Here is a 14875-nt window from a genome sequence, read left to right on the forward strand (position 1 = left end):
ATGTTTTATAACCAGAGAGTTCTCATAATGGTGTTGAAAACAGAAGTGTTGACCATTTCTTTATTGGCCTTTTAAAGCATTATAAGGCTTGAAAATACAAAGGGAGTTGAACCTTAGTTTAAAAATAATACAACTTTCTTATTTCTAAATGGAGTCATTTTCTGAACGCATGCATGTTCAGAAAGATGATCTTGCCATTTCTAGGGTTAATCTTCAAAGATCTGTATGCACTGATTTACCTAAGAGACAGCAATCAACCATCAGTGCTGGGTTTACATTAAGGAATAAAAGATTAATATATGAAAAGAACATTATTTATTGCCATAGTTTAATGAGTTCTATAACTATACAATGGCGGCTTTTCTATGGTAGTAGACTTAGTGCTGCACAGATTTTCTGAGGAATGGGAATAATATATATTTAGAAAATGTGTATTTCTTGTTCTGTTAAGATTTACTTGCTTTTCCTCCACTCTTTCAGTGAAAAGCTACTGAAGTATGACCACTACCTAGTGCCGTTCACTTTGTTTGAATTGGCATCTTTGTATAAAAGCCAGGGGGAAATTGACAGGGCCATAAAGTTCCTAGAAACTGCAAGGTAAGTGTTGAAGGCAGCTTTTCCTTGATCGTTATGGAGTCAGAGATGTCAATATTGCTGTAACAACAGCAGTAACATTATATACTTAAAAATTAATAATGTCAAATTAGTAAGAATGCTACTTTTGCTAACATTTATGCTTATGGCTTTTGCTGTAATTGTGCTGTTTCCAACCCTCTTACTGCCTCACCCTGTGACTATTTACAGATACGATTATGGGCATCTATTTGAAAGATTTCTAACTTATTTTATTCTGTATCGGGGTTGGCCAGCTTTTTGTGTAAACGGCTGGAGAGTAAATATTTTTAGATTTACAGCATAAAGTCTCCATTGCAACTACTCCATTATATCAAAAGAAGTCATAGAAGGTAATATGTAAATAAATGGGTGTGTTTAGATTTGGCCGTTGGGTCCTTGTTTGCCAGCCTTCAGTGTATTCAGCCATACCTATTATTTCCTTGAAGAGCCATCGATCTTGTGAAGCTTGCACATCTTACCCAGACTCTCTCTTTTTTCTGTTTATCATGGCAGTTTCAAAGTATTTTTATCATTCTGGTAGGCAATAGCTTTTAGACCTGTGGTCATGGATCACATAGGTAAGGCAAAAACCCTGTGGCCTGTTTGCCTTGAACACTTCCTGCAGTAGAGAAAGAATGCCAGACTAGCTCTAGGTCATCAACAGTGATTTGTCCATTTATTCAAATTCAGCAATTATTCACTGAGCACCTATTATGTGTCAGACACTAGTAAAGGCTTTAGAGAGACAACTATAAACTAAGCAGGCATCGTTTCTGCTCTGTTAGCTAGAGGGAGATATTAAATAGACGAAAAAAATATCAGGGCCGGGTGCGATGGCTCACGCCTTTAATCCCAGCACTTTGAGAGGCCGAGGCGGGCAGATCACGAGGTCAGGAGATCGAGACCATCCTGGCTAACATGGTGAAACCCTGTCTCTACTAAAAATACAAAAAATTAGCCAGGCGTAGTGGCCGGCGCCTGTTGTCCCAGCTGCTCAGGAGGCAGAGGCAGGAGAATGGCGTGAACCTGGGAGGCAGAGCTTGCAGTGAGTCGAGGTCACGCCACTGCACTCCAGCCTGGGCAACAGAGCGAGACTCCGTCTCAAAAAAAAAAAAAAAAAAAAAAAGAAAGAAAAAGTTTTCCAATTTAAAAAAGGAAGTCTAATTATTTAGGACTAGTTCACAAAATTCGTTCAGCCCTTCTCACAACCTTCTTGCTATGCTTATGAATGGTTTGGTAATTAAGCAGAACCTTGCTACTCAAAGTATGACCTTTAGATGACTACCAGGAAGCTTCTAGAAATGCACATTATTGCAGTTCCCCCAAAACCCCCCAACAGAACCAGAATCTGTTATGCATATTAGAGTTTGAAAGTAAATAATCAGATCACAGAGCGGAATGGGACAGTGGTGGTACCCTGGTATATAAATAAATTTTGTCTATACAATTTTATTGTTATTGTCTTCAGGAACAACTACAAAGATTACTCCTTGGAGTCCAGACTACACTTCAGAATTCAGGCAGCTCTTCACCTCTGGAGAAAACCTTCCTCAGATTGATCAGAACTTGAAGGATGGAATTTTCCCTCAATTAGCATCGGCAATCTGCTATAGATTCAATCTTATGTTAAAGTGGAAAAGTGATCTTGTGAATAAGAGACAAAAAACTAATTTTATTGTCAATATTTTCTATCATCTGAGAGATTTGCTGTTGGTCTACCTAATTTTTTTTCCTATGGAATGGCATTCTATATTATCTAGACAATTCTTGTATTTTGCCTCCCCCAAAAGAATTTCATATTAGATTTGAATTGGGGAGTGAAGAAGTCTTTTGAAAGACTTGCAGATGCAATAGTCTAATTAGATTATTTATTTTTTTAATGTGGAAATTGATATTGTTTAGCAAATAGCTTACAGGTTGAGCCAATTTTAGATTTGTGGGTAGTTAAACTTTTGAGATATTTTGTTGCCTAGTATTTAAATTTCAGAAGATAAATAAATATCACTTACATTTAAAATAACTTAGCAGTGACCTTCAGAAGACTTCTGAAAAATACAGTCTGAGAACACGAACACGGATGGGAAGTAATGTACTTCATGGGTTGAAGAGACCTGTATCTATAAAGGATGATCCAGTATTCAGTTAATGGTTTTTTACTCTTCATTTGATTAAAGGTGGTGGCATTTTGGAGAGACTGATTTTGAATGTACTTAAGTCTATTATAACAAAATTCAAAAACCCCTGTGTATCTAACGGGAAGAAAGTGTCATATTTTAGGAATTTTTCTTAACCTTAGCAATGAGAGCCTGAAATACATACATAGATTAATTTTCTTCTAGGAAGTAAAGTTCCTGCTGCTTTAAATGATATGTAAAATATCAATAATTTTTACACTTAAGATGTTGGTAAGACCTAGTTTTCTAATCTCTCCAGCACTGTGATGTCTCCTTGTAGATATCTGGACCTTTCTTAGTCCCTTAGTTGGGAAACAGAATCAGAGCATGGAGCAGAAGAGAACTTGACACCCTGTATGGTCCTGGTTCTGCTACCCGTTAGCGGTTAGTGAGGGGACCTTGAGGGAGTCCGCCGTGCCCTGTGTGTCACCGTATTTTCTTCTGTGAAATCTGGATTAAAGAACAGATGACTTTTCAAGGTCTCTTTCAGTTTTGTAACTGTGAGTCTATGTATTAGGTATTTATTTTCAACAAATGACTTTAAAATGTTGAATGCAAACCATTCCCACTTGGAGTGTTTTTTCAGTCATCACCATTGTCCCCCACTCCCCACACATATGTGTTGTGGCATCCAGAGTGAGGAAAGACAATTCATGAGTCGATGAATCTGGGCCTTATTTCTGTTTCCATTTTGAGGAATAACTTGTCACAGAAGCCTCTGCAGCTGAACAGAAGGAGCCACATATTGGGATTCAGGAGTTCATCTCTGTGGGTTAATAGTTCCATGACACGGAGTAAGTAGCTCAGCTTTTCGTGGTTCAGCTGCCCCAGTGTGGATAGCAGCATAGTGTTTGGTACTTGTGAGGGCTTAATGAGATAAAACATATGATAGCTTTTTGTTAACTGTAAAAGGCTATACAAAACTATGAGTTATAATAATTATGGTTTTTTATGCCTGGATTACAGTATCAGCACAAAAGTATTGGCTGATACTGTGGTCTGTGTTGTAAAATGAAAGAAGCGTAGAAATTCAAATACTTTTCTGTGTATTCATGTGTTTGATGTTGACAGTAGGCTACCCAGGTTAGACGAACTTGCTCCTGCCATTCCCTGCCACATGGACCCGTATCAAGCAGTTTCCTGGCCACATGGACATGTATCAAGCAGTGTGTGGCTTGTTTTCTTCAAGGTACCAATTCTTGACCGACACTAAGGATGTATATCCAATGAAAGATGATTAATAGAACTCAAGTCAGAGTACCACCCTTTCAAAAACTATGGTGGTAGATATCAATGTGTTAATAATAATACAACTTTAGGTACAGACAAAATAGAAAATAAAATTAACTGTCATTATAATTAGTAGTGGAAAATACATTAAAAATTATTTGTGTATAGCTTTGGAAAAACTTTATAAAGTTCTTAGAAGAGCTTTGTTAACATTATTTTTGAAAGCATACACCTACATTGTGACTGTGGGTATACTGAACATATATTCTTACATTATTACTGTGAGAAGCTGCAAGTCAGTAAAAAAATTCACTTGGATATAAAATGAAAGAATTTTAAGCTTAGAATGGCCATTTTTATTTTAACTCTGCATTACTAAACAAATATAAAAGAAGTTCATCTCCATATAAAAATCTTTTTTGTTATTTATATTTTGTTTTATTTTTATTTCCTATTCTTTATGGAGAGTATATCCAGTGGATCTTTTAGTACTGTAATATCAAAATGCTACAAATATTTGTGTTTCCTGCTATGTTCAAGATATTGTAGTGGCACCGACTTCTTGTGGCATCAGCTAATACTGCATTTTGGAGTTATTAGGGTGTTCTGTGAAGAATGAATACTGAAGTGACAGTTTTATCTAGCTTTTTGAGGGGCATTTATGATGGGGTTGGGTTGCGCATTGTGTCTGACAGTGCATTTCCTGTAGTTCCTGGCATAATTGCCTTTTTTTTTCCCTTAATGGAGAGGCAGGGTTCTGACTGGTGCTGTATAAATTTAAGTAACATTGTGCTTTGTAGGAATGGTGACGAGGAAGGCATGATTTCCCCTTGACAATGAATGAAAGGTGAACTGCATCAGCTCTTATCTGAACATATATGTTAATGTTTTCTATGCTCCTTGATACAAGAAGTTTCCAAGTTATATAGGAAAATTAAGTCCATTGATCCTGTCTTTGTCCTCAGAGGGCAGAGATGAGACAAGTGGATAAAAGCTGTAGGAAGCTGAATTCCAGATTAATCCGTGCCAAGTAAGATTTTTCATTATCGGAAAACCCAACAGTCTAAAATCAATGACCAATTCTTCTGCAAAGGGGTGAGTTTAAGCAGGGCTAATGTGACTGCCATTTCTGCCTGTCCTAGAAGCTTACACTAGTTGAACTTTGAGGTCATTCTATGATTCTTCTATTAGGGCTTCAAATCAGTGTAGTGTGTGAAGAAAAAGTGCTCCCCCCACCGTTTCAAATAAAAGTGAATGTTTTCTCTTTCAAAGCTACTATTAGAGGTAGTTGTGATAGACACTAACAATCCCTGGTGTTAATACTTATGATTCCACTCCTGTTATGTTATGTTATGTTATGTTATGTTATGTTATGTTATGATATGTTATGTTATTTTGATGGAGTCTCACTCTGTCACCCAGGCTGGAGTGCAGTTGCACAATCTCAGCTCATTGCAAACTCTGCCTCCTGAGTTCAGGCCATTCTCCTGCCCAGCATGTAGCTTTGCTTAGCCAGCATGGCCTCGATCTCCTGACTTCATGATCCACTCCTTTTTAAAGTGAGTCTAGTCTGTCGATCTTCATAAATAGAAGGGTTTTCCCCCAGCTTGGACATTAAAAATAATTTTTAAAAAGGTCTTTGTGGCCAACTGGAAAATCTTTCTGGAATTATCTAATACTTCATTCATTTTCCCCTGCCTGTATTTCTGCTTTTTTTTTTTTTTTTCCTATTTATAGTCTCCATATTTAGAAATCTGAAATTCAAATACATTTAGTTAAAATGAGTTAATGAAGACTCCAGTGATGCTTTAATACCTTAAGATTTTGTGATTCCTTGGGCCTGGAATGGATCTTAGAAAATTACCTCGTCCTCATGAGCCTGTAAGCCGTGTTGTTTTCCCTCAGCCTTGCTCTGTCCAATACAGTAGCCCCTTGCCACACATGGCTGCGGAGCACCCGGAATGGCTTACAGCACATGTGGGAATGGTGCTGAATGCTAACAGAGCATTCACTCATACATGCTGCACTTCTTAAAGGCCTCCCAATAGCCTGCTTTCGGTAATTCTGGCTTTTACTTGCTGTCTACTATGATCACCTGATTTGTGCTTCACATACATATCTGTGAAGTTTGCTTTTTCTATTTAAGTGCCCTTATACTTTCATTTCATCATGTTTATCTGCAGATAATCAGTGTCATTGGCATATTTGAACATTATTCTGCCCTCCCTCCGCCAAACTCCTTATGTACTAGAATAAGAAATTTTATTTTTGAGATTTTGATTTTAATTTGATTTTACATTCTTTACTTTTTTACAAAGTACGGTTGTTAGAGTCATAGAAGAGTGATTCACATCTTTGAGAAGATAGATTTCATGATTAATATTTTTTTTTTTTTGAGACAGGGTTTTGCTTTTGTTGCCCAGGCTGGAGTGCAATTGTGCAATCTCGGCTCACTGCAACCTCCGCCTTCTGGGTTCAAGCAATTCTCCTGCCGCAGCCTCCCAAATAGCTGGGATTACAGGCATGTGCCACCATGCCCAGCTAATTTTGTATATTTAGTAGAGATGGGGTTTCTCCATGTTGATCAGTCTGGTCTCTAATTCCCGACTTCAGGTGATCTGCCCGCCTCAGCCTCCCAAAGTGCTGGGATTATAGATGTGAGCCACCGTGCCTGGCCCAATATTTTCTAAGATAAAATTATTCTGAGAAATCTAGTGAAACCTTTTCAATTGCTTTGTTATTAATGTTTCAACATTGACTCTGTCAACTAGGCCAATATTACTATTTAAAGGCTGGCCATGGTGACTCATGCCTGTAATCCCAACACTTTGGGAAGCCAAAGTGGGAGGATCACTTGGGACCAGGGGTTTGACGCCAACCTGGGCAATATAGTGAGACCCTATCTTTACCAAAAAAAAAAAAAAAAAAGTTAGCTGTGCATGATGGTGTGCACTAGTAGTACTAGCTACTGGGGAAACTTAGGTGGGATAATCACTTGAGCCCAGGAGTTTGAGGCTACGGTGAGCTAAGATCATGCCACTGCTCTCCACCCCAGGTGACAGAGTGAGGTGGTGTCTCAAAAAAAAGAAAAAAGGAAAAAAAAAAATATATATATATATATATAAAATAAAGGTTTGTAGACACATGTTACCCACTTAGAGAATAATTTATTTTTGAATGTGTATGATACCTAAGTGATATGCATATATATAATTAAGACATTTTTAATCTCTTTAGATATTTCTTCATAAGATACATGTATCTATAGATAGCTATATACAAAACAACTTACAAATAATAAATAGACATTGTTTTATACAGTTCTTTCCAAAGAAATGCAGGATTTTTCTCCAAATCCTCCCTCCCCGAGTCCAGTTATTTACATATTTTTGTCTTTAAGTGTTAGATTACTTGTTTCTGCTGCCTACTGTTGGCAGTTTTGTCTTTTACACATTTGCTGTTAGATTTAGTTACTTTGAAATGTTGAACTTGAAATGTAATGAAAAGGACACATGAGAATTCATCATCAGGGAAGATATCTTTTATGTTGAGCAGTTGCTGTCTGATCTTGACAGACTCTCCTCTTAGAGGACTGTTGAAGTCCATTCTAGTCATTTTGTAACTTAATAACTGCAGAAAGAAATGATGCAAGGACTGTTTAGTGGACTGAGATGGCTGAGCAGGTTCTTGGCCTGAATTATCAAGAGGAGATAGGTGGATCTAGCTTCAGAGGAAGTCTATGCCCCATTCCCTTCTGCTTACAATGTACCCATGACATGTGTTTAGCATAGTAATACTGTAACAGGACATTGCATGGAGAAATCAAAGCAGCTGGCTTACTGTATTTAACTAAAAAGAATGCCTACAGATTGGATATTTAATAGGGAAAATCAGGGCACTTTAAAACAAATTTCATTATGTAAAACTTGTTGAATATTAACATACGGTACACCTTGTATATTAATGCCATAGTTTTTAGAAACACTAATTTAAACAACGAATTTAAGAGATGCTGGCATATCCCAGGGACACCTTCAGTTTTATTGCTGATTAATATTTTCTAGTAAATTAGTTTTAATTATTGGTAGTCTGTTGGGCACCATTTGGGAAAGGAATAAATTGGTCTCAGTGTAGCAGACTTATAGCCAAAAAATTTGAAAAAAGAAAGAGTATAAGAAAGAATATTACTTATTTCATTTTTAAAGGAGTTGTATTATTATGAAGTGCTGCATGGTTGATATAGTTTGGTTGTGTCTCTACTCAAATCTCTTACTGAATTGTAGTTCCCATAATCCCCATGTGTCCTGGGAGGGACCCAGCGGGAGGTGACTGAATCATGGGAGCAGTTTCCCCCATGCTATTCTCATGACAGTGAGTTCTCACAAGATTTGATGGTTTTATAAGGGGCTTTACCCCCTTTGCTCAGCACTTCTCTTTCCTACCACCCTGTGAAGAAGAAGGTGCCTTTCTTCCCCTTTGCCTTCCTTAATTATTGTAAGTTTCCTGAGGCCTTCCCAGCCATGCAGAATTCTGAGTCAGTTATATCTCTTTTTTTCATAAACTATCCAGTCTCAGATATTTCTTCACAGCAGTGTGAGAATGGACTAATACAATGGTCTTACTCAATTTGAAGGTATGACACTCTTTGCCTTGGAAATCCTGTAGACATTTTAAGTCATTCCTATTTTTAATGTAGACAAACGTCCAGGTAGCAATTTTGGGGATAATAAATGAGTTCAGCTTTTTTTTCCCCCCTTGAGACAGAGTTCACTCTTGTTACCGAGGTTGGAGTTTAATGGCATGATCTTGGCTTACTGCAACCTCTGCCTCCTGGGTTCAAGCAATTCTCCTGTCTCAGCCTCCCAAGTAGCTGGGATTACAGGCATGTGCCACCACACCTGGCTAATTTTTGTGTTTTTAGTAGAGACAGGGTTTCTCCATGTTAGTCAGGCTGGTCTCGAATTCCTGACCTCAGGTGATCCACCCGCCTCAGCCTCCCAAAGTGCTGGGATTACAGGTGTGAGCCATCACGCCTGGCCAAGTTCAGCTTTTATTCACATTTTTTCCCCAAAGTGATGTATTCTTCAAAGTAAACAGTTACTTTCTGTAGAGCGATTTGTTTTTTCTTTAAGAAAATAATTTACATAAACAGAGATTATGGTAAACATTTTGAATCTTAGGCTGTTGGTTAAATTTAATGGCTTATGCACTGTTGTGTTCTCTTTATTAATATTTACAGAAGGAGAACATATGTGTTTCACTGATATGTATGGCCCAGAAAAATTAATTCTCAAAAAATATGTTGCATTCTCATATTGTGTTAGGGAAAATTCCATAAGTAGTCTGTTGTTTTTTTTTTTTCTTTTGCTGACTGTTGACATCCAAACACCTGAATGAAAACTGACTCATTTTATGTATTGGTGTCTAAAAATACTGATTTGCAGATGTTCATAGAACACTTGCATTTTTTGATTCAAGTTGCTAAATCAAATGTAAAGGCAAATATGTATATTTAATAAGTGAGAAGTATTTTCTTATTACTGAAATTTATTCTCAAAGCAAATGTATTTTGTAGATGTTTCATTTGGGAGATTTTACTTTGCCTTAAACCGTACAAAATAAACCTGTCTTGTGGTCTGCTCACCTAAAAACCTCTGTTAACTTGACATGTAGAAGGAGTTCAGAATTCTTTGATAGTGTGTGGATTTCACTTTCATTTGTATTAAACAAAAATAAAATTAGAGGCCATAGCACTTTGTAAACTAATGTGAAGTTTCTTGTTGAATCATCAAAGCTACCTGTATGTACTTTATAATTTAATGTTCTGTTAGTAAAAATTGTCAGCATTTTATCTTTTTCTCTTCTCATTACATTTTAGTCTCCTATCTTTCCCATTCTCAGCGGTCACAGTTTTGCAGAGCAGAACATTTTTAGAAACTGAAGATGTGTGAGTTCTATATAAAATGAATGTGTTAGTAACATCCATCTGCTGATCAAGTAGGCATTGGATCTGGTACTAGAAAGTGAAATTGATTGTAGCTATCAAAGCATTTTATCAATGTAAGTCAGGAAAAAAGAAGAAAACTGTGAACTTCTGATATTTTTAACATAAAAACTGTTCCCAATGAGTATTCTCTTGCTGATTTTGTGTTAATGTTATCATCTACGATTTTTAAGCTAATGCTAATATAAAATCTAAAATTTCAACATGATGACAACAGTTCCTGTAGCCCAGTTTTACCATTAGGACGATTTTGAAAACAGATATCTTCTTAGAAATTATATTTTTAAGTGCAAATAAATCATCCCGACTTGAAAGTCAACACATTTTATTTTTCATTTCGTAGTATTACAGAATACGCTACATTTAGATACAGGTTTAATTTGCCAGATTTCCTCAGAATTCTATATTTTCATATTGCTACAACTGGTTTACTTAACATGCAATTGAATTCTTATTTAAATAAATTACACTTGATGGAATTGCAGTCTTACTCTGGTTGATCTTCATGTGGAAGCAGTACACAACATCTGTTTTGCTGGTCTTTAATTGCCAATGTGGTATGAACTTGAATTTTTGTTTCTTGGTAAGACTTTTTTTTAAAAAATCATAACATACAGCTATGAAGGCCCTTCTCTGCACTGAGTTCGTGGCCAAGTCCTGGGCATGAAGAGATAAATGGGATGGTACAGTTGTCTCAAGGAAGGATTGCCTTTTCTATCATCTTTTTGTAATTTATTTAATAGCTCAAAGATTAGCTGCTGACATGTTCAGTTTAAGGAGGAATCTTCAGCATTCAAGGTATAGTGCAGTGGAAGAAGTAGTAGCCTCTGGGAATCAGGAGATCTATATTTGAGCCTGGCTTTGGCTAGGTTGTGGCCTATGTTCCCTCTCCCTAGCCATTAACTTCTCTGAACTTTGCCTAACCCAGCTGTAAAATGGGGACCATTCCACTACTTAATTCAGCTCTAAGGAGGATCAGAGGAGGGGGTATGCAAAACCACAAAAGGCTAATCCAACATTAAATTCTTCCCCTCCTCCCCTGTGTGAGTTAGGGCGAACAGATGTCCGTCACAAACCAGTCGTTTCTGTCAGTGGGTGGGTTTTCATGACGTGATTCAGTAATCGAGGTTCTTTCAGTCTTGTGGCTCTGCTGTCTTCACACATCTGCTAAGGTCACTGTGGTCTTTTGCATCAAGCTATTGAAGGGGACAAAGCATGGAAGGGTGTGTGAGGAAGGTGGTACATATCGGTTTAAGTTCCATTAGCTAGAACTCAGTCACTGCTTTACCTCATGACAAAATAGGCAGAGAAATGTAGTCTAGCCATGGGCTCAGAAAAAAGAGGCAATAGGTATGGTGAACAGGTAGCTTGTCTCTGCCACATTCCCACTTGGGCTGGGTCCACTCTGATTCTCCCAGTGTGTCCCATGCTTTCCTGCTTGTCTTTCCTTTGTTCTTTGGCATGAGTAACTTGATAGATTTATGAATGCATCAGTTACAACTTGGTGTAATCAACTTGAGCTTGTTTAAAAACAAAAGCTTGAACAACCATCTAGTAATGGATAAAGGGTGCCTGTGGAATTCAGGGGCAAGAATGTGGGAAATGCTCAGGAAGTTTTAAAATTCAGAATAGAAAAGCTTTGGCGACTTGGAGAATATTTCTTCTGTCTCTCCTGTGCTTCCTGAAGAGACTTGATGGGAGGAATATATCCATAACAGCAAAGGCTTCTTTTCCTCTCATGCTCCATCATCTGTTTCAGGCCAGTGAGGGACCAGCTCCACATTATCCTCACACAGGGCCCTGGATTGCCAGAGACTCCACTATCCGGAATGGAAAGAGGAAGGAGGCATGGTGTATATAAAATGGTCTTGTTGTAGGACTTTCTCCTTAGTTCTGTTAAAAGCCGGGTTCTTGTTACACTACCATGAAAGATTAGGCTCGCAGACACTTTGAAGGGTGAGATGGCAGGGTTTATTAGGTGAAAAGGTTTAAAAAAAAAAAAAAAAAAAGGGAAACAGGAACTCTAAAGCAAAGCAAGAGTCCTGCTAGTAGGCTTCCCTCCTCACAGATTGAATCCCACATTCCACCCTGGAACAGGAGAGGCCAGGCTCCTCCCCACTGCAAATGACCTGAACTTCCTGAGGCTTCACCCCAGTGCATACTCCTCCCAGTGCCCAGGCTGGTTAGAGGTTCTCCAGTGACCCCTTTTTACTGGCTGTCTTAGTCTTACGGCTTCCACCTAGAAGTGACACATATTTCATGTCCAAAGCAAATCACACAGCTTTACCTAACTTCAACTGAGCAGGAAAGTACAATCCTAATGTGTCTGGAAGAAGCACCAGAAGTAGACGGTGAATAGCACAAATGACTATCTTTCTGGTTGCCAGATACCTGATTCACTCTTTTTCCTGCAAACAAAATACACTCACTTCTGCACCAAGGGATATAACAACAACAACAACAACAACAAAAAATCCCTTCTGGGGCTGTGCGCAGTGGCTCACACCCGTAATGCCAGTGCTTTGGGAGGGTGAGGTGGGCAGATTGCCTGAGATCAGCAGTTCGAGACCAGCCTGGCCAACATGGTGAAACGCTGTCTCTACTAAAAATACAAAAATTAGCTGGGCATGGTTTCAAGCATCTGTAATCATAGCTACTCGGGAAGCTGAGGCGGAGAATCGCTTGAACTTGGGAGGCGGAGGTTGAAGTGAGCCGAGATCGCGCCATTGCACTCCAGCCTGGGCAACAGTGAGACTCTGTTTGGGAGGAAAAAAAAATCCCTTCTGGTTGTGACATCTCTGTGACATGCCCTCTTGTCTTATTTTGAATCCAAATGTGGCTGCAATTGATCTGGACACCGTGAGCTAAATAGTTTTTTTTTTTTTTTGAGACGGAGTCTGTCTCTCTTGCTCAGGCTGGAGTGCAGTGGCCGGATCTCAGCTCACTGCAAGCTCCGCCTCCCGGGTTTACGCCATTCTCCCGCCTCAGCCGCCCGAGTAGCTGGGACTACAGGCGCCCGCCACCTCGCCCGGCTAGTTTTTTGTATCTTTTAGTAGAGACGGGGTTTCACCGTGTTCGCCAGGATGGTCTCGATCTCCTGACCTCGTGATCCGCCCGTCTCGGCCTCCCAAAGTGCTGGGATTACAGGCTTGAGCCACCGCGCCCGGCCAATAGTTATTTGCCCTCAACACACAATGTACTGGTTGGTTTCTGTGGTTTGAATGTGCCCCCCAAAACTCATTGAAATTTAATTGCCATAGTGATGGTATTAAAAGATAGGACTGTGAAGAGGGCCCATCCTCATGAATGGATTAATGTTATCTTGGGAGAGGGCTTGGTATTGCAGGAGTGGGTTTTTGTGAAAGCAAGTCTGGCCCTCTCTTGCTCTCTTACTTTCTTGCTTTCTTGTACTCTCTTGCCCTTTTGCCTTCCACTTTGGGATGACACAGCATGAAGGCTCTTGCCAGATGTGGGCCCCTTGACCTTGGACTTCCCAGCCTCCAGGACTAAGAAATAAATTTGTTTGTAAATTACCCAGTCGGTGGCATTCCATTATAGCAACACAGAATGAACACTGGTTGAACAGAAGTGGGATAACCACAGTGAACATTCCCACTTAGAAGGTGAAAAGTGAAGCCTGGGAAGCCACAGTGAGCACTGGTCTGTAAAGATTCTGAAATCTCATGTTTTGAGTTTCCATAGCTTGAGAATAGAGAATGTTCTTTGATTGGGCCTTGAGCCCATTTCCTGGAGTAGTGCTCTTGTTCATTAGTCTCTGTGGCATCTGGGTTCACCTTCTGAGATTTTTTTTTTTCCTGTAATTTTTCTTGGACGTATTTGAAGAGGCTGTCAAAGAAATTGCCCTCCCCAGGAGCGGAACAATTTTTCTCAACTTTTCCTGCCTCACACAGGGGCCAAAGGATCATTTTAAGTTTCAAAAAGTCAGCCCTTTTCAGTGCAGGTGGTTCTCCAGTAGTACAATTCTCTAAAAAATTTATTCTATTTGACACAGTGTCATATGCCAAATAACCACACCACAGCATATCTAAGACATTACTCATTCCTGTTGCCTTAATTAATGAAACTTAATATTAACTTGACCCAATACCATCTCTGGACTGATTTCTGTATTAATTAGAATGGGCTAGGATATGCCACAGTAACAAACAGCCCCACACGTCTCAGTGGCTTAAAATAACAGTTTTTTTCTTGCTCATACTACATGTGCATTTTTGGTCAGTAGAGAACCTTGTTCTGCACTGTGGAGGCCATTGGATCCTCACCATGTAGAATTAAACTCATTGCCATGGCAAAGAGAAGTTTGGCAAATTGCATACTGACTTAAAAAACAAAAAATGCCTTTATTGAGGTGTAATTTAAATACCATTAAGTTTACTCCTTTTAAAATACAGGTCTACATAAAATGTGTGCTTTTGTGCAGCCATCACCATAATCCAGTTTTAGAACGCACCTATCACCTCAAAAAGTTCCTTCTTGTCCCTTTGCTGTCAATCCCTAAACTCAACCTCCTAGGTCCAGGCAAACACTGACCTATTTACAACTATAATTTTGCCCTTAATACAAAATTTACTTTGTATTAAAATACAAAATAATGAGTGTTATCTCATTGTGCTTTTTGATTTGTATTTTTCTTTTTCTTTTCTTTTTTTTTTTTTGAGATGGAGTCTTGCTCTGTCACCCAGGCTGGAGTGCAGTGGAGTGGTCTTGGCTCACTGCAACCTCTGCCTCCTGGGTTCAAGCAATTCTCCTGCCTCAGCCTTCCAAGTAGCTGGAATTCAGGCATGCGCCACCACGCCCAGTTAATTTTTGTATTTTTAGTAGAGACAGGGTT

General features: G+C 38.9%; 1 protein-coding gene across 2 annotated transcripts in view; it reads left to right on the top strand.

Annotated features, from left to right (window-relative positions):
• TTC39B (tetratricopeptide repeat domain 39B) overlaps positions 1–10502 on the top strand; it is a 135804-nt gene extending 125302 nt beyond the window's left edge. For both annotated transcript variants that reach the window (XM_023213118.3, XM_023213119.3), the window contains 2 exons: positions 481–597; positions 2084–10502. In XM_023213118.3, coding sequence (XP_023068886.2) covers positions 481–597; positions 2084–2174 — 208 coding nt within the window. In that variant the 3' untranslated portion in view covers positions 2175–10502. The remainder of the gene's footprint in view (positions 1–480; positions 598–2083) is intronic.
• The last annotated feature ends 4373 nt before the right edge of the window (positions 10503–14875 follow it).

Source organism: Piliocolobus tephrosceles, chromosome 14 (genome assembly GCF_002776525.5).
Source record: "Piliocolobus tephrosceles isolate RC106 chromosome 14, ASM277652v3, whole genome shotgun sequence".
NCBI lineage: Eukaryota > Metazoa > Chordata > Mammalia > Primates > Cercopithecidae > Piliocolobus > Piliocolobus tephrosceles.